The sequence below is a fragment of the Mauremys mutica genome, chromosome 12, assembly GCF_020497125.1.
Source record: "Mauremys mutica isolate MM-2020 ecotype Southern chromosome 12, ASM2049712v1, whole genome shotgun sequence".
NCBI classification, from domain to species: Eukaryota; Metazoa; Chordata; order Testudines; family Geoemydidae; genus Mauremys; species Mauremys mutica.
In genome coordinates, this window is record NC_059083.1 from 21,604,444 (window position 1) to 21,629,917 (window position 25,474).

The window sequence follows — 25,474 nt, forward strand, 5'->3', positions numbered from 1 at the left end:
GCCGGGGGCCGCCGGCGCACCAGGGCTGCCCCCGCTGCCGTCACTCTGGGGGCTGCTGGCCCCGCTGCCCTCGCCCCCCTCGCCCGCGGGGCCGGGGGGCGGTGGGGGCAGGGCGGCCGGGGGGCGAGCAGCGGCCTGGGGCAGGAAGCAGCCCCCCCAGGCCTGGGCCGGGTGCCCATACATGGGGCCCTGTTGGCCGCACTCCCGCTCCGGCTTGACATCAGGCTTCAGGCCTTCGTAGGCCGCAGCGGGCTGGGCAGGGCCGTAGGGGGGTGCCCAGCCCTCCCCGCCCATGGGGAAGGGGCACCAGGCGCGGAGCAGGGCCTGGTGCCCGGCGGGGTCCCCCGGCTGCGTCTCCAGGAGCCCCCCCTGCGGCCCGTAGTCCAGCCGGTAGCCGTAGCCCTGCCCGGGGGCCGCCCCATTGTAGGCCTCAGGCAGGAAGCTGCCGGGCCCCTCGTGGGGCGCCCCGTTGGCCGGGCCCGGCGGGACGGCGTCCAGATGCAGGCCCTGCCCCGCCAAGGGGTACGGGCGCCCCAGTTCCTGCCCCACGTGGCCAGCCATGGCGACGGGCCAGGGGACGCCGGGAGACGGCCACCTCGAGGGCACGGGCACCGGGCCAAGGGGGCAGCGGAACCCAGGTGTCTGGGGTGAAGATCTGCCAGTGGTGGGACCCAGGCGTCCGGGATGAATCTCAGCCAGCAAGGGACCCAGGCGTCCTTGGGGTGCAGCTAAGCCGGCGGTGGGACCCAGGCGTCCGGGCGTGCAGCTAAGCCGGCGGTGGGACCCAGGTGTCCGGGGGTGCAGCTAAGCCGGCGGTGGGACCCAGGCGTCCGGGGGTGCAGCTAAGCCGGCGGTGGGACCCAGGTGTCCGGTGGGTGCAGCTAAGCCAGCGATGGACCCAGGCGTCCGGGGGATGCAGCTAAGCCAGCGATGGACCCAGGCGTCCGGGGGATGCAGCTAAGCCGACGGTGGGACCCAGGCGTCCGGGGGATGCCGCTAAGCCAGCAGTGGGACCCAGGCATCCGGGGGTGCAGCTAAGCCAGCGGTGGGACCCAGGCGTCCGGGGGTGCAGCTAAGCCAGCGGTGGGACCCAGGCGTCCGGGGGTGCAGCTAAGCCGGTGGTGGGACCCAGGCGTCCAGGGGGTGCAGCTAAGCCAGCAGTGGGACCCAGGTGTCCGGTGGGTGCAGCTAAGCCAGCGATGGACCCAGGTGTCCGGGGGATGCAGCTAAGCCAGCAGTGGGACCCAGGCGTCCGGGGTAAAGCTCAGCCAGTGAGGGACCCAGGCATCCGGGGTGCAGCTAAGCCGGTGGTGGGACCCAGGCGTCCGGGAGGTGCAGCTAAACCAGCAGTGGGACCCAGGTGTCCGGGGGTGAAGCTCAGCTGGTGAGGGACCCAGGCGTCCGGGGTGAATCTCAGCTGGTGAGGGACCCAGATGTCCGGGAGAATTTGGCACCTACCGGTACCTCCTGTGCTGTCCTGGCCAAGGTTAAGTCGGATGAGCTGGTAAGAACCCAGGCGACCGGGAGCTTCTGGCCCCTAAATCCCTGCCAAGGCGAAGTCCAAGAGGAACCCAGGCGTCCGGGGAAAGTTCGGGGGTGGAAGCTCAGAGGGCCCAGGCGTCCGGGACAACGGGGCTGCCTCTCCTCGGACCCCCTGGGCAAGTAATGAAACCCAAGGAGGGGTGGAGGGAACCCAGGCGTCCGGGAGAACGTAGCCCCCACTCCTCTGACCTCCTAGTTGTCCGGTGGGCCCAAGGGGGGCTGGAGGGAACCCAGGCGTCCGGCAGAAGCTGGACCCCAACGAGCAGGAGCTCCTGCCTCTGCGCCAGTGCTGCCCCCCCCCGCTGCCCCGTTAACCCCTCCCTGGCCGGGCCACACCCCAGGCATTGGCCGCCCCCATCCCTCCCTCCCGCGCTTCAGCTCCAAGGAGCCGGCCCCTCCCACCCGGATCAAAGCCAGGGGCTCTGCCAAGGCCGCCCCCCCGCCGCTAAGTGCCCCATCGCCGCTCAATGGGTCCCACTTAGCTCCAGACAATGGCCTCGGGGCCTGCCGGGGGGCGCTGAGAGTGGGGGGGCAGGACTCCTGGGGTCTCCGGGAGGGGAGGGGGCTGGGAGCCAGGACTCCTGGGTTCCCTCCCCAGCTCTGGGAGGGGAGCGGAGGCTAGTGGTTAGAGCAGGGGGAGCTGGGAGCCAGGACTCCTGGGTTCCCTCCCTGGCTCTGGGAGGGGAGCAGGGGCTAGTGGTTAGAGCGGGGGGGGGCTGGGAGCCAGGACTCCTGGGTTCCCTCCCCGGCTCTGGGAGGGGAGCGGGGGCTAGTGGTTAGAGCAGGGGGGCTGGGAGCCAGGACTCCTGGGTTCCCTCCCTGGCTCTGGGAGGGGAGCGGGGGCTAGTGGTTAGAGCAGGGGGGGCTGGGAGCCAGGACTCCTGGGTTCCCTCCCCGGCTCTGGGAGGGGAGCGGGGGCTAGTGGTTAGAGCAGGGGGGCTGGGAGCCAGGACTCCTGGGTTCCCTCCCTGGCTCTGGGAGGGGAGCGGGGGCTAGTGGTTAGAGCAGGGGGGGCTGGGAGCCAGGACTCCTGGGTTCCCTCCCCAGCTCTGGGAGCGGAGCGGGGGCTAGTGGTTAGAGCAGGGGGAGCTGGGAGCCAGGACTCCTGGGTTCCCTCCCTGGCTCTGGCCGATGTCGGGGGGGGGGTAACAGGTAGGATGAGTGAAGTGAGGCGCAAAAGGGTGAAATCACTGACTCGACCTTCAAAGACAGCTCAGAAAGTCAATGGCAGAACCCATCGGCCCCACTCCCCGGCCCATCACTGGGCTTTGGGGGCGGGTGGTTCACGGCCAAGGGCTGAGGGGGGCAGGCCCGGGGGGGGGGCAGCCAGGAAGCCAGCCCCCCGGGGGAGCCATCAAGGCCCGGCCTGCCCCATTGATGTGAGAGCCGGACGCTTAGCAAGAGAATGGCTTTGATACATTGTGTGGGGCGGAGGACGGGGGCACCAGGAGGGCGGGGGAGGGGCTGGGTTTATCTCCCCTTGGTTTCGGTCGGGTTTTGATCACTCTGCAGCCTGTGATGGGCGTGGGGGGGGGGGAACCTGGGAGCCAGGACGCCTGGGTTCTCCCCGGCTCTGGGAGGGGAGCGGGGGCTAGTGGTTACAGCAGGGGGGGCTGGGAGCCAGGACGCCTGGGTTCTCCCCGGCTCTGGGAGGGGAGCGGGGGCTGGTGGTTACAGCAGGGGGGGCTGGGAGCCAGGACGCCTGGGTTCTCCCCGGCTCTGGGAGGGGAGCGGGGGCTGGTGGTTACAGCAGGGGGGGCTGGGAGCCAGGACGCCTGGGTTCTCCCCGGCTCTGGGAGGGGAGCGGGGGCTAGTGGTTACAGCAGGGGGGGCTGGGAGCCAGGACGCCTGGGTTCCCTCTGGCTCTGGGAGGGGCAGGGTTTGGCCCCCAGCACTTAGCAGGCCGTTGGGGGCTGAATGCCCCGGCCCGGGGCTATTGTGGCTGCGATGGCCAGTGACACACTCAGCTATTCAGGTATCAATGGCCCAGCCCTGGGCCCAGCTGACCTGGGAGCGGCTCATTGTGTATTGGTGGATGGGCTGTTAAACCTGGGGCCTGAGTCGTGGGGGGGCTCAGTCAGGGGTGGGTGACGGGGGGGGGGCGGCTCAGTCAGGGCTGGGCGACGGGGGGGCTCAGTCAGGGCTGGGCTGGCAGGGGCTGCGGGTCGGGAGTGAGGGGCACCGGCCGGGCTGGGGGGCAGGGCTGGGCTGGCAGGGGCTGCGGGTCGGGAGTGAGGGGCACCGGCAGAGCTGGGGGGCAGGGCTGGGCTGGCAGGGGCTGCGGGTCGGGAGTGAGGGGCACCGGCAGAGCTGGGGGGCAGGGCTGGGCTGACAGGGGCTGCGGGTCGGGAGTGAGGGGCACCGGCAGAGCTGGGGGGCAGGGCTGGGCTGGCAGGGGCTGCGGGTCGGGAGTGAGGGGCACCGGCAGAGCTGGGGGGCAGGGCTGGGCTGGCAGGGGCTGCGGGTCGGGAGTGAGGGGCACCGGCAGAGCTGGGGGGCAGGGCTGGGCTGGCAGGGGCTGCGGGTCGGGAGTGAGGGGCACCGGCAGAGCTGGGGGGCAGGGCTGGGCTGGCAGGGGCTGCGGGTCGGGAGTGAGGGGCACCGGCAGAGCTGGGGGGCAGGGCTGGGCTGGCAGGGGCTGCGGGTCGGGAGTGAGGGGCACCGGCAGAGCTGGGGGGCAGGGCTGGGCTGGCAGGGGCTGCGGGTCGGGAGTGAGGGGCACCGGCAGGGCTGGGCTGGCAGGGGCTGCGGGTCGGGAGTGAGGGGCCCTGGAAAGTTAGTGGGATCAGGCAGGGAACTGAGGGTGAAAACTCAGGGATTCAGGGAGAATTTGGGGTCCCATGTCTGGGGGGGCATGTCCAGCTGGGGGGGTATTTACAGCATTCAAAGATAATTTGGGGAGCAAATGCCCAATATTTGGGGGTGATTCTTTGGGGGCACTGGATGGGGGCAGGGTTCACTGATGTGTCCTGGGGTCCAGTTGGAGGGAGGGGGGCTGCTGAGTCTGGGGGTCCCTGGCTGGGATTCAGGGTGCCAGATATTCCGGGGGGACGTTGATAGATGAGATGCCAAAGAGACTTTGGTGGTTGCGGGGGGCCCTGGCGAAGGACACGGGGGTTCCCCAAATCTCAGGGTCATATGACCAGCCAAGGAGGGGTGGGAGTGGGGGGTTATGGGGTGTGGGCTCCACGTCTCCCATCCTGCCCCAGTCACCTGCCCCATAGCCCGGCCCTTTGTCCTGCAGCCCTGGAGATGGGATCACATCCCACTGGCAGCCCCACGGCTGTGTCCCCCCAAGCAGGGACAGCCCCCCTCCCCTGACACATCCCCCCGCCCCCCCCCCCCGTGATCAGAGCCAGCGCCCCTGGAGGGGCCAGGCCCCCTGTCCCAGACTCGCAGACGCCTTCGTCTCTTTTGCTTTTCACTTTTATTCCAAGTTGGAGGGTGAATAAATAGGACTTAGGGTGGGAAACTGGGGGGGAGGGGAGCAGTATCAGGGGGCAGGGGGCATCTCCCTCTGATCTCCCAGGAGCCTGGTAAAGCCGGTGTAGGGACCAGAGCGGGTTTGTGTCAGTGGCCCTTGCTGGGGGGCTCAGACCTGCCCCCTGTGTCCGGACGAGCCGGCAGCCACGTGACTGACACGGCTGTGACACGCGTGTGAGCCCGACGCCCAGGGGTATCACAGATGAGGGAACCCGGCCACCAGCACACGTATGACGCCGTGGGGCCGTTGTGCACACGGCCGGGATCTTCCAAATCTCTCTCGCTTGGCCGTAGGGGGAAGGAGAGTGTATGGGGGAGGGGCGGTTCCTGGTCCGTATCCCCCTATATCAGCCTCCTCCCCAAACTACTGTTGGGGGGGGGGGGATCTGCTGGGATCTCTCTAGCACCACAGGGTGGAGCCAGCAGAGATCCTGAGGGACCCGGTCCGTAGCTTGGGGGATCTGCTGGGATCTCACCCAGCCCCAGAGTGTCACCTCAAAATGGGTCCCCCTAAGTCCCTGTCCCCTCTGAGTCTATGACACCTCCCAATATCGCCCTGGGGTGTCACATCAATACATGTCCCCCCCCCCCCCCCCCCAGCAGGACACCACCCCGGTTCCTTCCCTGTTTAGGTTCCCCCGGTCAATATACCCCTTATACAGGCCACCCTGGCTGTCTCCTGGTGTCACCTCAATACAGCCCGGATCTCATGGTACCCTCCAGCCCACTCCTTGGCCTGCTGGGAGTGGGCTGTTTCGGGTGGGAGGGGCCCATGGTGTCCGCCCCAAAGAGCTTCCCCCCCCCCCACACACACTGTTTAGTTTCAGTCAGTATCCTTCTATATGGGCCCCCTGGTCAATTTTCTCTTGGTGTCACCCCAAATCCAATCCCCCCAACTCCTGAACCCACTCAGACCCTCTTACGGTTCCTACCTTGTGTAGTTCTCCCCAGTCAATACCCCTCCCCCTATGGACCAGCCCCATAGCACAGCCCCTGCCCCCTGAAAGGAACCATGCTCTGGACCGATGGCTCTGCAGGGAGGGTAGAGAGCAGGGGAGCGAGGGGGGTCCTGGGGGGGTCCCCAAATCAGAGTGATGACCCTTCACCTTTAACCTCCCCCCGCCCCGAGTCGTTCTGGGGAGGGGGCAGGTTCTTGGGAAGATGCTGCCAAAATCTGAGCAGATCCACCTGCCCCCCATGTCTCCACCGGGGGCGCGGTGCTGCTCCGGGGGAGGGGGGCTGAATGGTGGGGGGCGGGGTTAGGGGGGGCAGCGCTGCCGGGCGGACGCCGTGCTGAAGAGCGGGTTGTGGATTTCCATCTCCCCACCCTGGGAGCGGGGGAAGCGGGGGGAGAAAGAGAGAAAGGGAGACGTTAGTGAGGGCACCGTGCGAGGGGAAGAGCGCAGCGCCCCAGACCCGTCCCCTCACCCTGGCGCCCCCTGCTGCCCCCCCGCTCCCACCAGCCCAGTGCCCCCTGCTGCCCCCCACCCTGCTCCCCGCAGCCCAGCACCCCCTGCTGCCCCCCCACCCCATCCCACAGCCCAGCACCCCCTGCTGCCCCCCACCCCCATCCCGCCAGCCCAGCGCCCCCTGCTGCCCCCTGCTCCCGCCAGCCCAGTGCCCCCTGCTGCCCCCTGCTGCCCCCTGCTCCCGCCAGCCCAGCGCCCCCTGCTGCCCCCTGCTGCCCCCTGCTCCCGCCAGCCCAGCGCCCCCTGCTGCCCCCACCCTGCTCCCCACAGCCCAGCACCCCCTGCTCCCCCCCGCTCCCGCCAGCCCGGCGCCCCCTGCTGCCCCCCCGCTCCCGCCAGCCCGGCGCCCCCTACCGGTGCCAGTCCGGGACATTCGTACACAGTGAAGTCCCCGTTCTCAGTCTCCGACTCCGTCGACAGCTGCTGGACGGGCTTTGGGGGGCTCCTGGGGGGGACAGACCCAGACACGGGGTGAGGAACCTGACGAGCCGGGACCGGGGCCGCGGCCGGGGTCTAACCCGGGGGATCTGGGGGCTCAGGTGGCTCCGTAGCTGGGGGAGGAGATCCAAGGGACCCAGGTATCTGGGGGGTGGGGGTGCACCTAGACCCGAGCGCCAGCGTCCCATGGGCCCGGCCAGACGCCAGGCGAGCTCCAGTCCAACAGGGAGGTGTGGGAGACCGGGGGTGGGGGAAGGGAGTAACTGTCCCCGAGACACCCCCAAAGTGGGGCAGGGTAGAGGGGGCAGCTCTGGGGGCTGAAGGACGGGGGGGGGGAGATTTGGGGGGGGCAAAGTTTCCGGGTTGGATTGTGGGGGGAAGGTCGGAGGGGACAGAATGGGGGGAGGGGCAGAGGTCAGGGGTGACTTGGGTGGGTTTGGGTTGTGGGGGAGGGGCGGATTGGGGGGAAGTGGGGGATGGGAAGGGGAGGATTCAAGGGTGAGTCTGGAGTTGGGGGGTTGGTTTGAGGTCATGCTTTGGGGGGTGCATCCGGGTGGGGGCAGATTGGGGGGGATGGGAGGCTTGGAGGTGGGGCGAGGGGGCATGGGGCGGGGGAAGGGAAGGAGTGGATTCTGGGGGGCAGATTCAGGGGGGCCCTCCCCAAGCCCCTCCCCCTCCCCACCCATAGCCAATGGGGTGAACGGGGGTGGGGAATGGAGGGGAACTCACTCCTCATTGGTCAGGATCTTTTTCTGGCGCTGGTACTGGTGCACCTGGCAGGACTGGGCCAGCCGGGCGTCCATGTACTGGGGGACAGACAGACAGACGGGGGGATGGTCACTGGTCAGGTGAAACTGCCGTCCCGGATGCCTGGGTCCCATTCCCCGTCCTGATCTCCGACCCCCTGGGGTGAGCACCCTGCAGTGCCGTCCCGGATACCTGGGTCCCATTCCCTGTCCTGGTCTGCAGCCCCCTAGGGCTGAGCACCCTGCAGTGCTGTCCCGGATGCCTGTGTCCCATTCCCCATCCTGATCTCCGACCCCCTGGGGTGATGACCCTGCAGTGTCGTCCCGGACGCCTGGGTCCCATTCCCTGTCCTGACCTCCGACCCGCTGGGGTGAGCGGGGGGAGGGGCCTCACCATTCCGGGCTGGTGGTATCGATAATGATTCCCCCGACACGCCGTATATGCCAACTTCTGGGCCAGACGCACCTCCCGCTGCAACCTGGGGGCACGGAGTGGGGGGGGTCAGAGCGGCGGGTGGGGCAGTCCAGGGCTGGGCTGGCAGGGGCTGCGGGTCAGGAGTGAGGGGCACCAGCAGAGCTGGGCTGGCAGGGGCTGCGGGTCGGGAGTGAGGGGCACCGGCGGAGCTGGGGGGGGCAGGGCAGGGCTAGCAGGGGATGCAGGTCGGGAGTGAGGGGCACCGGCAGGGCGGGGGGGTAGGGCTGGGCTGGCAGGGGCTGCGGGTCGGGAGTGAGGGGCACCGGCAGGGAGGGGGGGGCAGGGCTGGGCTAGCAGGGGCTGCGGGTCGGGAGTGAGGGGCACCGGCAGGGCGGGGGGGGCCAGGGCTGGGCTAGCAGGGGCTGCGGGTCGGGAGTGAGGGGCACCGGCAGGGTGGGGGGCAGGGGCTGCGGGTCGGGAGTGAGGGGCACCGTCAGGGCTGGGGGGGCAGAGCTGGCGGGCAGGGGCTGCAGGTCGGGAGTGAGGGGCACCAGCAGAGCTGGGCTGGCAGGGGCTGTGGGTCGGGAGTGAGGGGCACCGGCGGAGCTGGGGGGGGCAGGGCAGGGCTAGCAGGGGCTGCGGGTCGGGAGTGAGGGGCACCGGCAGGGTGGGGGGCAGGGGCTGCGGGTCGGGAGTGAGGGGCACCGTCAGGGCTGGGGGGGCAGAGCTGGCGGGCAGGGGCTGCAGGTCGGGAGTGAGGGGCACCAGCAGAGCTGGGCTGGCAGGGGCTGCGGGTCGCGAGAGAGGGGCACCGGCAGGGTGGGGGGGCCGGGCTGGGCTGGCAGGGGCTGCGGGTCGGGAGTGAGGGGCACCGGCAGGGCTGGGCTGGCAGGGGCTGCGGGTCGGGAGTGAGGGGCACCGGCAGGGCTAGGGGGGGCAGGGGGCTGCGGGTCGGGAGTGAGGGGCACCGGCAGGGCGGGGGGGCCGGGCAGGGGGGCAGGGGCTGCGGGGCGGGAGTGAGGGGCACCGGCAGGGCGGGGGGGGCAGGGCTGGGCTGGCAGGGGCTGCGGGTCGGGAGTGAGGGGCACCAGCAGGGCGGGGGGGCAGGGGCTGCGGGTCGGGAGTGAGGGGCACCAGCAGGGCGGGGGGGCAGGGGCTGCGGGTCGGGAGTGAGGGGCACCGGCAGGGCGGGGGGGGCAGGGCTGGGCTGGCAGGGGCTGCGGGTCGGGAGTGAGGGGCACCGGCAGGGCGGGGGGGGCAGGGGCTGCGGTGGGGGTGCAGTTCCTACCTGTACCAGCAGAGGGCAGCCACCAGCAGCCCCGAGACCCCGGTCACGGAGCACATCAGCACCAGCACTGGGGGGGGGAGAGAAATATTAACCCCGTGAGCACTGGGCCCCCCCAGCCCCCTCAATGCCTCCCTGCCCCCAGGCGCTCCGTCCCCCCCCATTCCCGACCCCCCCCCCGTTACTCACGCACAGACACGGCCTCATTGAGCCGGGAAGTCGGGGGACCCGAGTTCAGATCTTCCTCCGGCCGGGGGGAGCTGGAGCCGGGCGTCAGGGCGGAGGGGGGAGCGGTGGGGGGAGGGGGAGACGTAGGGGGGGTCTCGGTGACCGAAGGAACCTGGGGGTCAATCCCCGTGGAGCCAGCTGCAAAGATAGAGATGTTAGAGCCCCCCCTGCTGACCCCCTCCTGCCCCCCAGCGCCCCCTGCTGCCCCCTGCCCTGCCCCCCACAGCCCAGCGCCCCCTAGTGCCCCCTGCCCTGCCCCCCACAGCCCAGCGACCCCTGTCCTGCCCCCCACAGCCCAGCGCCCCCTGCTGACCCCTGTCCTGCCCCCCATAGCCCAGCGCCCCCTAGTGCCCCCTGCCCTGCCCCCCACAGCCCAGCGACCCCTGTCCTGCCCCCCACAGCCCAGCGCCCCCTGCTGCCCCCGGCCCTGCCCCCCCCTGCCCAGCGACCCCTGCCCTGCCCCCCACAGCCCAGCGCCCCCTAGTGCCCCCTGCTCTGCCCCCCACAGCCCAGCGACCCCTGTCCTGCCCCCCACAGCTCAGCGCCCCCTGTTCTCTTCAGTCTCTACCGTGCTCAGGGGTCTTGGTCCCAGGGGTCCTGGATCCCTTCTGTTTGTTGGCCACCAGGGAGCGGATGAGGGTGGCCAGGTCGCTGGGTCTAGTGTCCGTCTGGGCTCCGTCGCCTGAGGGAGAAACGTAGGGAGATGGGCCGGTGCCCCTCACTCCCGACCTGCAGCCCCTGCCAGCCCTGCCCCCCCCAGCCCTGCCGGTGCCCCTCACTCCCGACCCGCAGCCCCTGCCAGCCCAGCCCTGCCGGTGCCCCTCACTCCCGACCCGCAGCCCCTGCCCCCCCCAGCTCTGCCGGTGCCCCTCACTCCCGACCCGCAGCCCCTGCCCCCCCCCCAGCCCTGCCGGTGCCCCTCACCATTCCTGTGCGGTGTGTCGAGGACACAGTCCCCACCGGGGTCCTCGCGGTAGGGGCGGATGCAGGGGCCGCAGGTCCGGATCCCCCCGGGGCCGCAGCCCTTACGCCGCTGTAGGAGACAGTTCAGCCGGATCCGCGGTGGGCAAACCGCAGCCGGGCCTGCGGGAGAGAACCGGGGCGACCCCCACTGTAACCACTGGGCCCCGCTCCCCTCCCAGAGCCCGGGAGAGAACCCAGGAGTCCTGGCTCCCGCCCCCCCCCGCTCTAACCACCAGCCCCCGCTCCCCTCCCAGAGCCAGGGAGAGAACCCAGGCGGCCTGGCTCCCGCCCCCCCCCGCTCTAACCACCAGCCCCCGCTCCCCTCCCAGATGTTCAACATCTGTCCCTGCTTCTTAAAATCATAATCCCCTGACAGCCCGAGCACAAAAGATCAGAGGAGAAAATCTTTGATTAAATAGTGAGAGAGATGGAAATTTGCTCCTGTTCCCCGGACCTGCAGCCCCCCCCCCCAGCCCTGCCCCCCCAGCTCCGCCGGTGCCCCTCACTCCCGACCCGCAGCCTTGGGGACCAGGCAGTAGAACCCAGGAGTCCTGGCTCCCAGCCCCGCCTACTCTCCTCCACACACCCCCGATGCCCCTCCCCCTCCCTGTCCCCCCCTCACCTGCCGCCCCCCCGGCCCGCGGGGCCAGCCCCGGCCCCAGCAGAGCTGCCAGGGCCGCCAGCCAGCGCAGGGTCCGCATCGCTCCGAGCTGCGGGGGGGGGGTCCCCGCCTCTGGATCCGCCCTCCCGGCTGGGGGGGGGGCGGAGCGCGAGGGGGAGGGGCTGGCTGGATTTATGAATGAACCAGGGATGGAGACAGACGCGGGGGGGAGACCGACCCACAAGTCGCCTTCACTTCCTGTCCCAATCCCCCGCCCCCCGCGGGGTGTTCTGTGCGGCTGGTACCCGCTTGCCCCGCCCCAGAGGCGGCTGCATCTCAGTGCCAGGCGAGGGCTCCTGGGCTCTGCCCCGGGTCCGGCTCTGGGACCCCCTGGGATTCCCAGCGGGGAGATCAGTGACACCCCCACCCCCAGCTGGTATCCATGGTGCCTGTCTCCAGGGAGACGCACCTGCCTGCAGTGGTATATGCAGCAAACAGCTTCCCCCCCCACCCCCAAGAGATGGAACCCAGGAGTCCTGGCTCCCAGCCCCCCCGCTCTAACCACTAGACTCCCCTCCCCTCCCAGAGCTGGGGAGAGAACCCAGGCATCCTGGCTCCCAGCCCCCTCTCACACCCACCAGCTGTCACCATGGCAACCAGCTCCCTGCACTGATGGACCTGGGATGAGGTTGATGCAGCAGTGGGTTGTCATGGTGACAGGATGGAGATGTGGGGGGGATCCCCGGCTCCCCCCCTTAGTTATGAGGGGAGGGGAAAAGGCTTCATTATCTCCCCCCCCAGAAGCTGAGACCCCCCAGGCTCCCCACACAGGATGGGGGGACCCCAGCCCTGGTGACTGGCCAGACCCCAGGTGTGTGAGGGAGCCCCCCCACCACCCGCAGTCCCTCTCTGCCCCATGGGCAGCCCAGGGGAGGGACACAGGGGGCTGGACAGCCCTCTATGGGGCACCCTTTGCAACACAAGCCAGCTGGGGGTGATAGTGGGGGGGGGCGGAGCGTGGTGTGCCCCACCGGGGGGGGGGGCACGGTGCTGGCATCTCCTGAGCCTGTTGGCTACCGGAGGCTGGCACAGCCCTCGGGCCGTTTTCACCAAGACAGAGACCCACAGGGAGAGCTCGGCCGGAGAAAGATTCCTCTGGAGCTGCACCGAATAGCCCAGCACTCGGAGGGGAGTGGGGACTAGTGGTTAGAGCAGGGGGGCTGGGAACCTGGACTCCTGGGTTCTCTCCCAAGCTCGGGGAGGGGAATGGGGGCTAGTGGTTAGAGCAGGGGGGGCTGGGAGCCAGGACTCATGGGTTCTCTCCCCAGCTCTGGGAGGGGAGTGGGGGCTAGTGGTTCGAGCAGGGGGGGCTGGGAACCAGGACTCCTGGGTTCTCTCCCCAGTGCAGATACAAACACAGACCCAGGGACACTCTTAGCTCAATACAGGATTTATTTACACACCGGTCGGCCTTGGCTTGCCAGGGAAAGGAATCCAGCGACAGCTGCCTCTCCCTGGCACGCAGCCCCTGCCAGCCCCACAGACCGCTCTGCTGAGAGGTAGAAAGCTCAGCCGACAACGCACTGGGGCCGGGAATCCCCCGTCTGTGGAGCACACGCAGGGGCTGTCGGGGAGCAGAGGCGGCTGGGTTTAGGGTGGCATTGGTTTCTTCTTTACCTTCCTTTGGCTGGACGAAGCTGTGAGCAAGGAATCTGACCCATTTTCCTGGGTTCATTCTAACCTTAGAAGCAGCAGCAACGTCACCCGAGTGCGCTGAAGGAAGCCCCAGCTTTGGGGTTTTAACAGAGACCGTTTCCCTCCTCAGCCACACATGTGAGTTGAACAGCGATTCACTTTTGAACACAGTTCCTGTTAGCTAGAACTAACCGCGACGTTCCCACCACTCTCTGGACGGATGGGCAGCTTCAGACTTTCAACACAGAGCGGTTTTCTCCAAACTGGTATCCAGGCATTGGAGTAGAATAGGGATTTTTTTTAATATTGTCTTATTATGGGGTTTGTGCCGGACTGTTGAAATATCCCCAAAGTTAACGCCATCTTTGTTGGAAGACACAGTGAGCTTGAACAACGAGGCGTCCTTGTGGCACCTTGGAGACTAACACATTTATTTGGGCAGAAGCTTTCGTGGGCTAAAACCCACTTCGTCAGCTTGGGGATTTTTAATGCCGTGTGTTTTCTGTAACTGTCACTTGAGCATTTGAGTCTAAGAAGCATGATTTTTTTACAGCTTTTCTTATTGTTGGGTTTTTATTGAACCCCCAAAACAGCAGCACTATTCTTTCACCCCGTTATTTTTCCCAGAAGGAGCCAGACATTTTGGCAAGGGGCATTTTTCCCCTAACAGCTGAAGATTTGGGTAGAATAGGGAGGTTTCGATTCTAATGGTCTTTTTACTTTTAAAAAGGGAACAATGTCATGGCATATCTCATCCTCCCAGCCGAACCCGGGACCGTTTCACTTTTCACCCTGAGCGTTTGCCTCCAAAATCGTCTCCGAGCGTCTGAGTATGATGATCATTTTGATTTTTTTTCCAATAGCTGTATTATTGAGCAGCTGAACTAAGCCGTCCTTTTCTGTCTCCTCTTCTTTTTAGTGCTAAGCAGCACGCCGAGCTCCTGAACGGCGCTTTTCATCGGCAGAAAACGATCAGGAACGTGCTGGGAGGAGTCAGAGGCCTTTGAGTTTTAACACAGACTTGATTTCTCCCAACTCATATCCAGACATTTGAGTTGAAATGCCAGTAATGAACAAACTAACCCTTCTGGCTCCTTGGCAGGCTGGGGGAGGGTCTCTTCATCCGTGAGCCCCCACTGTCCATAGGGCCAGCCAGCCAGACCTGATTTCTAGCCTAAATCCACCACCCAGCCCCCTACCATTCGTTAATAATTAAAAGCGAGAGAAAAACGCAAGCGGGTAGCAAAGAAGGGGTCACAAGGGGGCGCGGTCCCCACAGGCTCTTTCTTTCCTTCCACAGGCAGGTCTGACCAGGAATCCGAGCCCCCCCGACAAGCGGGAGTGGCCAGGCCAAAGCCGGCTTCGCGGGAGGGGACGGGGGGCTCCGGCAGACGGCAGAGCTCCGGGACGGGCCCCCCTCAGGACCCCGCATTACGCCTGTCGCCCAGTAAGGACGTTGTCTCGTCGGCGCTCCTGCGAGATTCTGCAACGAAAACACAGACGGGGGGAGTCTTCAGCCAGCGAACCCACCGATCTGCTGGTAAGGGGGTGGGGACTAGGAGTTAAAACAGAGGGGGCTGGGAGCCAGGACTCCTGGGTTCTCTCCTGGCTCTGGAAGGGGAGTGGGGTCTAGAGGTTAGAGTGGGGAGCCTGGGAGCCAGGACTCCTGGGTTCTCTCTTGGCTCTGGAAGGGGAGTGGGGTCGAGAGGTTAGAGGGGGGGCTGGGAGCCAGGACTCCTGGGTTCTCTCCCGGCTCTGGGATGGGGGAGTAGGGTCTAGAGGTTAGAGTGGAAGAACTGGGAGCCAGGACTCCTGGGTTCTCTCCTGGCTCAGGGAGGGGTGTCTAGTGGTTGGATCAGGCTGAACATTCCCTTCTACCTCCAACAGCAGCAGCCGCACCCCACGGCCATGTCCTGTCTCAGCTGCAGCCGGATCTCCTACAAATACCTTTGTGCCTCAGTTTCCCTCCCTCCTGACCAGCGCTGGGGTGGATGATTCTCCAGAGCTGCTGCGCCTGACTAGCTTCATTCCAATCCTGACATGGCCCAATCAGCAGATTGGCCAATCGCCGGCTAATTAGTGTCACCAGCCTCCGCCCAAGTTTGCAGCTGGTCCAGCCGGTTGCAGGGGAACAGCCGCTGTTCCGTCTGGACAAACGCCACCCCAGCCGGTCTGGAGCCGGATCCTGAGCCAGTGTCAATCTGGAGCAACCCCACTGCCCTCCAGGGAGTCAGGGCGGGATTCTGAGCTAAGAGTAACTTGTTCACCTGGCCTCAGTGGGAGCGAAATAGCAATTCAAAGGGAAACTGAGGCACGGAGAGGCAAACCAGCGATAGAACCCAGGAGTCCTGGCTCCCAGCGCCCCCCCCAGCTCTAACCGCTGGCCCCCTCCCAAAGCCGAGGACAGAACCCAGGAGTCCTGGCTCCCAGCCTCCCCCAGCTGTAACCGCTGGCCCCCTCCCAAAGCCGAGGACAGAACCCAGGAGTCCTGGCTCCCAGCCCCCCCCCCAGCTGTAACCGCTGGCCCCCTCCCAAAGCCAAGGACAGAACCCAGGAGTCCTGGCTCCCAGCCCCACCCTAACCCCTGGGCCCCCTCCTCTCCCAGAGCTGAGGACGGAACCCAGGAGTCCTGGCTCCCAGTATCCCTGCTCCTCTGCTGATGGGAATGGTCTAGGGCCTGGGAAGATTAGCAGCGCAGTTCTTATTGCACCCAGTAGGGGGCAGTGCGAAGCGCAGGCGTCACTGCAGAGATGGAAACTTAAACCTAAGCGCAATAATATTCTATCCATCCCCGTACACGGGCTCCATATCTGTGTGTCTGCTCCATCCCCCACCCCCCAACCCCGTCCCTCCAGCCTCCCCCCGGATCCATATCTGTGTGTCTGCCCCATGCCCACCCCCCATCCCTTCATCCTCCCCCTGGATCCATACGTGTGTCTGCCCCATACGCCCCTGTTCCCCCCCCCACGGGTACCCCCCCATCCCTCCTGGGTGCCCCACTCCCCCCCGGTACCTCTCTTCCTCCTGCACAGCCGCTTGATGACGTGCCACATCCATTGCAGCAGGAGGCAGAAGCACTTGCACTGGTTGCACATCGTGGGTTCACCTGCGCCTGGTGAGGGGGGGGAACGCCGGGGCCAGTGGTCAGGCAGCGCCGGGGCCAGGGTCCCTCCTGGCTGCCTCGCCAATCCCCTGCCGGGCTGGAGTCTGGGGCTCTCGCCACGCCAGGCGCAGACCTCTCGCGCCCCCTCCTGCGCTTGGCTGCCCGGCTCGCCTGGGATGGGGGGGGGCCGGCTCCCAGCCAGGATCCCGGTGTGACCCCACCGCACGCTATCCGGGGAGGGCCCCCTTCACATGGAGATCCGCTCCCACCCCCGGCCGCGCCATTTCCCCAGGGCTGGTGCTGCTGGCAACTCCTCCCGCTCGCCCGTCGCCTCGGCTTCTAGCATAATTAACGGCCCCACCCGCCCGCCTCCGCAGCGGCCGGCAATCAGGCTGCGGTGTGAGCCAGATCCCTGTGCTAACCTGCCGGGCGCCTCCTGCCTAGACCCCCGGTCATCCTGAATCGACGGCCAATCCGGTTTGGGTCCGCGCCGCGAGAAAAACAGCACCGGCAGCAGCGGGCTGGCTCCGGATTCACGCCAGGGCCGGCCCGGACTCCCCTGACCTCAGCGGGGTCGCTCGGGATTTAAACGGGGGTCGCTGGAACCAGGACCCAGCAGCCGCCGCCCCCCGGGCCCCAGGGTCCCTTTATGGGATCTGGGGGGGGCTGCCCATCTGGGGGGGGGCTCTGACCGATCTCCAGTCCCAGAATCCGATCTGATGATCGGGTCGGTTCACGACCTCTCTAACCAGGACTTCCCTGAATTAATTCCCAATTCAACTAGAACAGATCCTTCCGAGCAAACTCCCGGTGTCGATCGAAACAGCCCGGGGCGGAGCCTCTGCCTCGACCCTCGGTAAAGTGCGCCCGGGGTTCATTCCCCTCCCTGTTACAGGGTCACACCTCGCTTCCCGTCTGAATTTGGCTGGCGCCGGCGTCCAGCCGTCGGATCGGAAAACTCTCTGGCCTCGAACTTCTGTTCCCGCTTCCAGCCATGCCTAGAGGGGCCCCTGCCTCCCCGGAACCCCGCTGGGGAGCTACGCGGACCGAGCTCCTGGAGTCGGGGTTTCCAGCTCTTTCATCATTTTCGTGGCCCTTCTTTGAGCCCTCGGCAACTGATCGACGCCCTCCCCGAATCGGGGCCCCCAGAACTGGATCCCAGCTGCGGCTGCTCCGGGGCCGAACCCAGAGGGCAAATCCCATCTCCCGAGTCCTGTTTACACGGCCCAGGATGGCATCGGTGCTTTCTCCACCCTGCCCCCAGATCTTTGCCGGAGCCCGTTTCCCAGGAGGGAGCCCCCCAGGCCCAGACACCTCCAAGAGCCACCGGGCCACGGGCTGGCGTGCGTGTCCCCTCCGTTCCCCGCCAGAGAGATCCTTACCGGTCTCCGGCGTCGTCCCGCTCCGGGTGCCTCTGCCTCATCCTCTGGGAACGGCTCCGGGTTTATATACCCGCCACCCCGCCCTGAATGCCCAGACCAGCTGGATCACAGCGGGGCGAAGTCACGGGGTGGGGAGAAGTCGGGGTGTTTTCACAACCACCCCGGAGCAGCCGGTAGGGTTGGTAGCCTGCCAGGATGTCACCGAATCCAGCATCCTCCACCTCAGACCTTGAGAGGGATGATTCTTTCTGGGGGGATAAGGTGGGGGTGAGATTTGGGGGACGTGGAATTGGGGCACAGCAGATCTGAACCCCCCCGGCTCCCTTTATGGGATCTGGGGGGGGCTGCCCATCTTGGGGGGGGTCTGATTCCCCATCCCTGTCCCCCTCAAGTGAGCTGGGATTTGGGGAAAGCCTTGTCACTCTAGGGGGGTGTCTGACTCTCTCTCCCTGCCCCCTGGCATGAGCTAGGATCTGGGGGGCCTGCCCCTATGGGGGTGTCTCCAGCCCCCATGTGGGAGCCAGGACCTAGGGGACCCTGATCCTCTGAGGGTGTCTTTTCCCCCCAACCCGCCCATGTTGGAGCCAGGATCTGGGGGGCCCTGCCCCTATGGGAGTGTCTCCACCCCCAACATGGGAGCCAGGATCTGGGGGGCCCTGCCCCTATGGGGGTGTCTCTACCCCCCACGTGGGAGCCAGGATCTGAGGGGCCCTGCCTGTCTCCACCCCTTGCCCCCCGAGTGAGTGGGCATCTGGGGTGGGAGGGTGAAGTGAACGGAAAGCTCAGCGGTGACACGTTGAGGTGCACAGCACCCCTGGTGGGAGAGGGGTGGGAGGGCCTGGCCAGCGTGTGGGGCAGCCCCCCAGCCCTTCCCTTCCCTTTGATGGATCTGCCGGACGTTTGCTCGTGCTGTGAGATGTTTGAAGCCTGAAGCTGCCAACGCAGGGGAAGGGATCTAGGGTCCCAAACCCTGACGGTTTTCTCACCCGGTGGTTACAGGAACTTTAAGCTCAGGAGAGAGGATTGGTGAGGCTCTTTCTCCATCATTCCCTACAACATACCCCACCCCAGCCCGTGTCCAGACCCCCTTCCCATTCAGCCATTGGCACGTTACAAGCCATCATCACCTTGAGGTTTCACCAAAGCATTTGAGTAGAAGCGTTCATTTTTACCAGGTTTTCTTCTTCATTTTTTAAGTTAGCCATAAAAATAATAATACAAAAATCACTGTCCCTGTCACTCGTGGGTTTTTTTTTAACTAGAAGGAACCAGACACTTTAGAAAAGAACATTTTTCTCCTAGCTGTTAGCCAAGCATTTGAGTATAATAAGTATTTTTTACAGTTTTTCTTCCTATTAGCTATTTTAACCTTTGAAATAGCAGACACATTCATTCTTCTTTTCACCTTTTGTTTAATTCAGTGGCTTTCGACCTGTGCTCCACAGACCCTTGGGGGTCTGCAGACTATGTCCAAGGGGTCCGCAAAAGGTAGTTGTTACCATAGAACAATTCTTTTCAATCTGTGATCCGCGGACTCCCAGGGGTCCACAGAAAAGGGTCCGCGGTTCCATTCGAAATTTTGTAGGGCTCCGCAAATGACAAAAGATTGAAACCCACTGGGTTAGTTACAGAAGTTTTTAGAACTGAGCATTTTTCTCCTACCTGTCAGCCAAGCATTTGAGTACAACACATGTTAATGTTGATGCAGCTTTTCTGAATAGTGGATTTATTTTTTACCTGAGAAGTAGCAGCAACATTCAGTCGACTCTTTGCCTGGTTTTGAGTTAAAGGTTTTAGCAATGAGTGTTTTTCTCCGAGCTAGTAGCCAAGCATTGGAGTATAACACACGTTAACTTTTAGAAAGATTTTCTTACTATTGGATTTTTTGAACCTTAGAAATAGCAGAAGTTTTCATTCTTCCCCTCACCTGTCTTTCGGTTACAGGTTTCAGAGAAGAGCCCTTTGCTCCGAACTCTTAGCCAAGTATTGGAGTATAATAGGGGACGGGGCAAAGCGAAGGTTTCACAATTCCCGCCAGGGCTGGTAGATCCGGTCTTGGCTGGCACAGGCGTGGGCGTCTGGCTTCAGCTTCCCCAGGAGCGATATTGCTCAAGGGATCTAAAGTGACGCTGGAATTTCCTCCCCACCTTCCCATCCGGCTCTTCATCGGCCTCTCTCCTGTAATTAGAAACCTGGCTCTGAACGCCCTCCCCCCTTCTCTAACCACTAGGCCCCACTCCCCAAACTGGAGAGAGAACCCTGGAGTCCTGACTCCCGCCCCCACAACCCCCAGACCCCACTCCTCTCCCAGAGCTGGGGAGAGAACCCTGGAGTCCTGAATCCCAGCCCTTCCCCCCACCCTAGACCCCTACTGATCGTGGCCCCCACTGAGTGAGGTGCTGCACATTCAGAGGTGTGGGGACACGGTGACACCAGCCCCTTCGGGGGGGATTAGACCCATTTATCCCCATCCATGGCCCATAATCTCAAAGGGCCAGTTGTCCATTTCCCCTCCCCCACCCCCAGTTCCCTTCAGGAGGTGGGATCCGCCAGTGGGGGAGGTTGACGGGCGCTGGGCTGGGCCGGGCCAGTCTCAGGCCCCTTGCGGCGTGATGTGGGATCCCTGTGGCCCGAACGGTGACCCCACGTGGGGATGTAGCCAGCCAGGTGTCATGGAGGAGTCGCGCGGAGGCCAGTCTGGGCCCCACGCTGGGGGCAGGTCGAACCGATCCCCGGTGGGACAGGCCCCGGCGCTGTTTTGGCGCTCGCGGTGGCCCCTGGGAGGCTGGTGGAGGTGGGGGGAGCTGCATTGTGAGCAGGGGAGGCAGGAGCTGCGGGGATGAGAGTGAAATGGGCGGGAACCCCTTTAAGAGCCAGCCTGGGTATTGGGGAGCTGCCCCTTTAAGAGCTGGAGTAACAAGCAGCGGCCCCTTTAAGAAGGGGAGTAACAGGGAGCGGCCCCTTTAAGAGCGTCCTCTCCCCTCCTCCCTCGCTTCCGCGTTCGGCCCAAGTCCTGGGTCACGTGACGAGGGAGCGGCCCCGCCCATCCGCCGGAGTCCGCGCCGGAACGAAGTCAGTCCCAGTGCGCCTGCGCGGCCCGGGCCCGCTCGCTGCTGCCGGGCTCAAGCTGCCCCACGCGGCTCGCGCCGCCGCCGCCGGGATGGTGAGTGCGTGACGTCACTGCCCCGGGGGGGGGAGTGGGGGACATGCGGGGGGGGCACGATGGGGACTGGGGGAGCCGGGGGCTGTGCGGGGAGCTGGGGGGATGGGGGGGGTCTGGGGGGTGCGGGGGGGTCTGGGGGATATGCAGGATGGGGTCTGGGGCAGCTGGGGGATATGCAGGGAGCTGGGGGCTGTGGGGGGGTCTGGGGGATATGCAGGATGGGGTCTGGGGCAGCTGGGGGATATGCAGGGAGCTGGGGGATGGGGGGGTCAGGGGGATATGCAGGGAGCTGGGGATGTGGGGGGGTCTGGGGGATATGCAGGGAGCTGGGGGATGGGGGGGTCTGGGGGATATGCAGGGAGCTGGGGGATGTCGCGGAGCGGGGGGATATGCAGTGAGCAGGGGGATGGGGGGGGGCTGGGGGATATGCCGGGACCTGGGGGATGGGGGGGGGTCTGGGGGATATGCAGGGAGCTGGGGGATGGGGGGGTCTGGGGGATATGCAGGGAGCTGGGGGATGGGGGGGTCTGGGGGATATGCAGGGAGCTTGTGAAGTGGGGTGGACTTGGGGATATGCAGGGAGCTGGGGATGTGGGGGGGTCTGGGGGATATGCAGGGAGCTGGGGGATGGGGGGGTCTGGGGGATATGCAGGGAGCTGGGGGATGGGGGGGGTCTGGGGGATATGCAGGGACCTGGGGGATGGGGGGTGTTCTGGGGGATATGAAGGGAGCAGGGGGAAGGGGGGGGTCTGGGGGATATGCAGGGAGCTGGGGGATGTGGGGGGGTCTGGGGGATATGCAGGGAGCTGGGGGATGTGGGGGGGTCTGGGGGATATGCAGGGAGCTGGGGGATGTGGGGGGGGTCTGGGGGATATGCAGGGAGATGGGGGATGGGGGGGTCTGGGGGATATGCAGGGAGCTGGGGATGTGGGGGGGTCTGGGGGATATGCAGGATGGGGTCTGGGGCAGCTGGGGGATATGCAGGGAGCTGGGGGATGGGGGGGGGCGGGGGGATATGCAGGGAGCTGGGGGATGTGGGGGGGTCTGGGGGATATGCAGGGAGCTGGGGGATGGGGGGGTCTGGGGGATATGCAGGGAGCTGGGGGAAGGGGGGGACTGGGGGAAATGCAGGGAGCTGGGGATGTGGGGGGGTCTGGGGGATATGCAGGGAGCTGGGGGATGGGGGGGTCTGGGGGATATGCAGGGAGCTGGGGGATGGGGGGGGTCTGGGGGATATGCAGGGAGCTGGGGGAGGGGGGGGGGTCTGGGGGATATGCAGGGAGCTGGGGGATGGGGGGGGTCTGGGGGATATGCAGGGAGCTGGGGGAAGAGCGGGGACTGGGGGATATGCAGGGAGCTGGGGGATGTGGGGGGGTCTGGGGGATATGCAGGGAGCGGGGGGATGGGGGGGTCTGGGGGATATGCAGGGAGCTGGGGGATGGGGGGGTCTGGGGGATATGCAGGGAGCTCGGTATGTGGCACGGAATGGGGCAAATCCAGCAAGGTGTATGGGGCAGCAGGGGGATATGCAGGGAGCTGGGGGATGGGGGGGGTCTGGGGGATATGTAGGGAGCTGGGGCTGTGGGGGGGTCTGGGGGATATGCAGGGAGCTGGGGGATGGGGGGGGTCTGGGGGATATGCAGGGAGCTGGGGGAGTGGGGGGGTCTGGGGGATATGCAGGGAGCTGGGGGCTGTGGGGGGGGGTCTGGGGGATATGCAGGGAGCTGGGGGCTGGGGGGGGGGGTCTGGGGGATATGCAGGGAGCGGGGGGATGGGGGGGGTCTGGGGGATATGCAGGGAGCTGGGGGATGGGGGGGGTCTGGGGGATATGCAGGATGGGGTCTGGGGCAGCTGGGGGATATGCAGGGAGCTGGGGGATGGGGGGGTCTGGGGGATATGCAGGGAGCTGGGGGCTGTGGGGGGGTCTGGGGGATATGCAGGGAGCTGGGGGCTGGGGGGGGTCTGGGGGATATGCAGGATGGGGTCGGGGGCAGCTGGGGGATATGCAGGGAGCTGGGGGCTGTGGGGGGGTCTGGGGGATATGCAGGGAGCTGGGGGATGGGGGGGTCTGGGGGATATGCAGGGAGCTGGGGATGTGGGGGGGTCTGGGGGATATGCAGGGAGCTGGGGGATGTGGGGGGGTCTGGGGGATATGCAGGGAGCTGGGGGATGTGGGGGGGTCTGGGGGATATGCAGGGAGCTGGGGGATGGGGGGGTCTGGGGGATATGCAGGGTGGGGGTCTGGGGCAGCTGGGGGATATGCAGGGAGCTGGGGGATGTTGGGGAGCCGGGGGAGATGTGGGGGGAGCAGCGTGTCACATTTCTCCAGCAGCTGGAAGCAAGTGGGGGCCCGGCCGGCCTCGGGGCCTGTTGGGGGGCGAGTGATGGAGCTGGGGGGCTGATCAGTGGCTCACGCGTCTCCCTGAGCACTGGGGTGGGGGTGGGGGGGGTTAGCAGTCTCGGGGAGGGGCGGGGACAGAGGCCGGGGACAGGCTGGAGAGCCGCGGAGGAGCTGCCCCCCAACTAGCCTGGAGACACGGGGGGGAACCCCCTGGCTGGCCTTGAGGGGTGGCAAGGGGCACCCGGCATCTGAGCCGGCCTGAGAGCCGCTGGCTGGTGGGGAGGCACTGGGGGAGCCCCCCCCCCCGGCTCCGTGCCTGTGAGTCCCTGGGGAGAGGTCCCATCGCTTGGCATGGAGGGGCCCTGGGGTGCTGACATGCACCATCCCCCCCTCCCAGCCTGATGGCCGGCCCCAGGGCTTGGGGGGGGGCACTGACCCAGTGGGGGGTGAATGCTGAGCGGGAGGAGGATGGGGTCCGGGGGGTGGTTGGGGGGCTGCAGGGAGGTGATGCTGAGGTGCCCCAGACCCGGGGGGCAGTCGTGGGTGGGGAGCTGTGATGTCTCTGTCTCTCCATGGGGGTCTCACCTCCTCCCCCCCCATCTCTCGCCAGCTTTTCTATTCGTTCTTCAAATCCCTGGTGGGGAAGGACGTGGTGGTGGAGTTAAAAAATGATTTGAGGTGAGTCCTGGTGCACACGGGGGTCCCCTATTGCCTGCCAGCCCCACCCCCCCCCCGCTCTAACCACTAGTCACCACTCCCCCAGAGCTGGGGAGGGAACCCAGGAGTCCTGGCTCCCAGCCCACCCTGCTCTAACCCACCAAACCCCACTCCCCTCCCAGAGCTGGGGTAGAACCCAGGAGTCCTGGCTCCCAGTCCCATTCTCTCCCCCCCCCCCCCCCCGCTGTTACCCCATTTCCCTGTGGTAACACCCCTCCCTCTCTGTTGCAGTATCTGTGGGACCCTCCATTCTGTGGATCAGGTAAGAAATTTCCAGGTTATTTTCAGAGCGTGTCTCTCCCCCCCCCCCCAGTGCACCTGGCCCAAGAGATTCCTCTACCTTGAGGCCAAATCAGAGCTGGTGCCCCCTGAGCCCCCCCCCCATCCCACCCCCGAACCAGCCTGTCCCCGCCTTGGGGCCGTATCGGAGCCGCCGCCCGTACAGGGGAAAGGCCCAGTGCCCCATTCCCTGCCCCACCCCCCCGCTTTCCTGACAGAGCGATGCAGAAGGTAGCCCCTTGCGCCCCCCCCGCCCCCATCTGCCTTCCCCCTGCCCACCCCCCCAATCTGGGTGTTAACTGTCCGTGTGTCTGTCCGTCCTGCCAGTACTTGAACATCAAGCTGACCGACATCAGCGTGACGGACCCGGAGAAGTACCCCCACATGGTAAGGGGCTGGCCCCTCCCCTTGGCTGGGGTGGAGGGGCCCTGCTGGCGGGGAGTGGGGGGGGGAGTGGGGGGGTCAGAGGTGCTGATGGCATTTCTCACAGGGTGGGTCTGGGGTCTTCACCCAGCCTGCAGGGGGCGGGGTCACAGACACAGGGGGCGGGGGCTGATCTTCCCAGCCTGCAGGGGGGCAGACACGGATCCCCCCCCTGCCATCATGGGGTGGGGACACACGTGTGGGAGCTCTGAGACCCCCTCTGCCATTAGGGGGTGTGGACACACATGGGGGGGCTCTGACACCCCCTGCCAGCAGGGGCGCTCCCCCTAACCCCGCTCTCTCCCCCCAGCTGTCGGTGAAGAACTGCTTTATCCGTGGCTCCGTGGTGCGCTACGTGCAGCTGCCGGCGGACGAGGTGGACACGCAGCTGCTGCAGGACGCCGCGCGCAAGGAGGCGCTGCAGCAGAAGCAGTGACCCCCCCCATGTGCCCCCTCCCTCCCTGCTGCAGGGGGTGCAGGGCGGAGACCTGCCCCACCCGGCTGCTTCCCGCCAGCCGTAAAATCCCCCCTGCTTGGCAGCTCCTGCCACTACACCGATGCTCCCGGACGCCTGGGTCCGTGGCTGCTCCCCCTCCTGGCTGGGAGCAGGAGCTGAGCCGCTGTCCAGGAGCCCGGACACCTGGGTTCCTCCTTTTCACCCTGCCGTCCCAGGCCCCGGAGGCCTGAGTTTCTCTCTGCAAGCCCAGGCCTCGGACTCCTGGGTTCATCTCCACTTGTGCTTGGGAGGGAACAGGAAGAGCAGAGGGGAACCCAGGCATCCGGGGCCCTGCATGGGGGCTCAGCTTCTACTCAAGAGAATTGGGTGGGGGCTGTGCCCTTTCTAGGGGTCCGGACGCCTGGATTCAACTCCCCTGCCCCCCAATATGCCCAGATCTAGGACACCTGAGTTCTGTGTGCTCCCTGAGCTGCATATCTCCTGTGGGATGAATATCAGGGTGGTTCCTAGGCATGTCGTGTTCCCCGCCCTTGGGGGGGAAAGATTATGGGGGTCCCCTTAGTTCTGGTTTGAGTCTCCCCAGCCCCCCTCTTTCACCTCCGGGGCCATGGCCAGTTAAGCCTCATTTTTATTTTTTTTAAACTCTAATTTCTCCCTGTTCTTTAAGGGGGGTGTTTAGTTCCCCCCACATCTTTGGAGGGGCAGGGACTGCGCTCCTGGGGTGCCGTTAACCCCAGCTGGCGA

General features: G+C 66.0%; 2 protein-coding genes across 2 annotated transcripts; one reads left to right on the forward strand and one right to left on the reverse strand.

The window, feature by feature from the left end:
• Window positions 1-6,260: 6,260 nt before the first annotated feature.
• LOC123346618 (neural proliferation differentiation and control protein 1-like) lies at window positions 6,261-11,270 on the reverse strand. Its single transcript, XM_044984095.1, has 8 exons — window positions 11,192-11,270; window positions 10,531-10,689; window positions 10,175-10,288; window positions 9,382-9,448; window positions 8,073-8,157; window positions 7,662-7,738; window positions 6,849-6,939; window positions 6,261-6,353 (listed from the first exon to the last, which is right to left on the reverse strand). The coding sequence occupies exons 1-8, from the start codon at window positions 11,268-11,270 to the stop codon at window positions 6,285-6,287; spliced, it is 741 nt and encodes a 246-aa protein (XP_044840030.1). The 3' UTR covers window positions 6,261-6,284.
• Window positions 11,271-20,333: 9,063 nt separating this feature from the next.
• Window positions 20,334-25,384, forward strand: LOC123344934 (U6 snRNA-associated Sm-like protein LSm2). The gene is made up of 5 exons (XM_044981442.1): window positions 20,334-20,513; window positions 23,465-23,532; window positions 23,803-23,833; window positions 24,178-24,237; window positions 24,584-25,384. The coding sequence occupies exons 1-5, from the start codon at window positions 20,511-20,513 to the stop codon at window positions 24,707-24,709; spliced, it is 288 nt and encodes a 95-aa protein (XP_044837377.1). The 5' UTR covers window positions 20,334-20,510; the 3' UTR covers window positions 24,710-25,384.
• The last annotated feature ends 90 nt before the right edge of the window (window positions 25,385-25,474 follow it).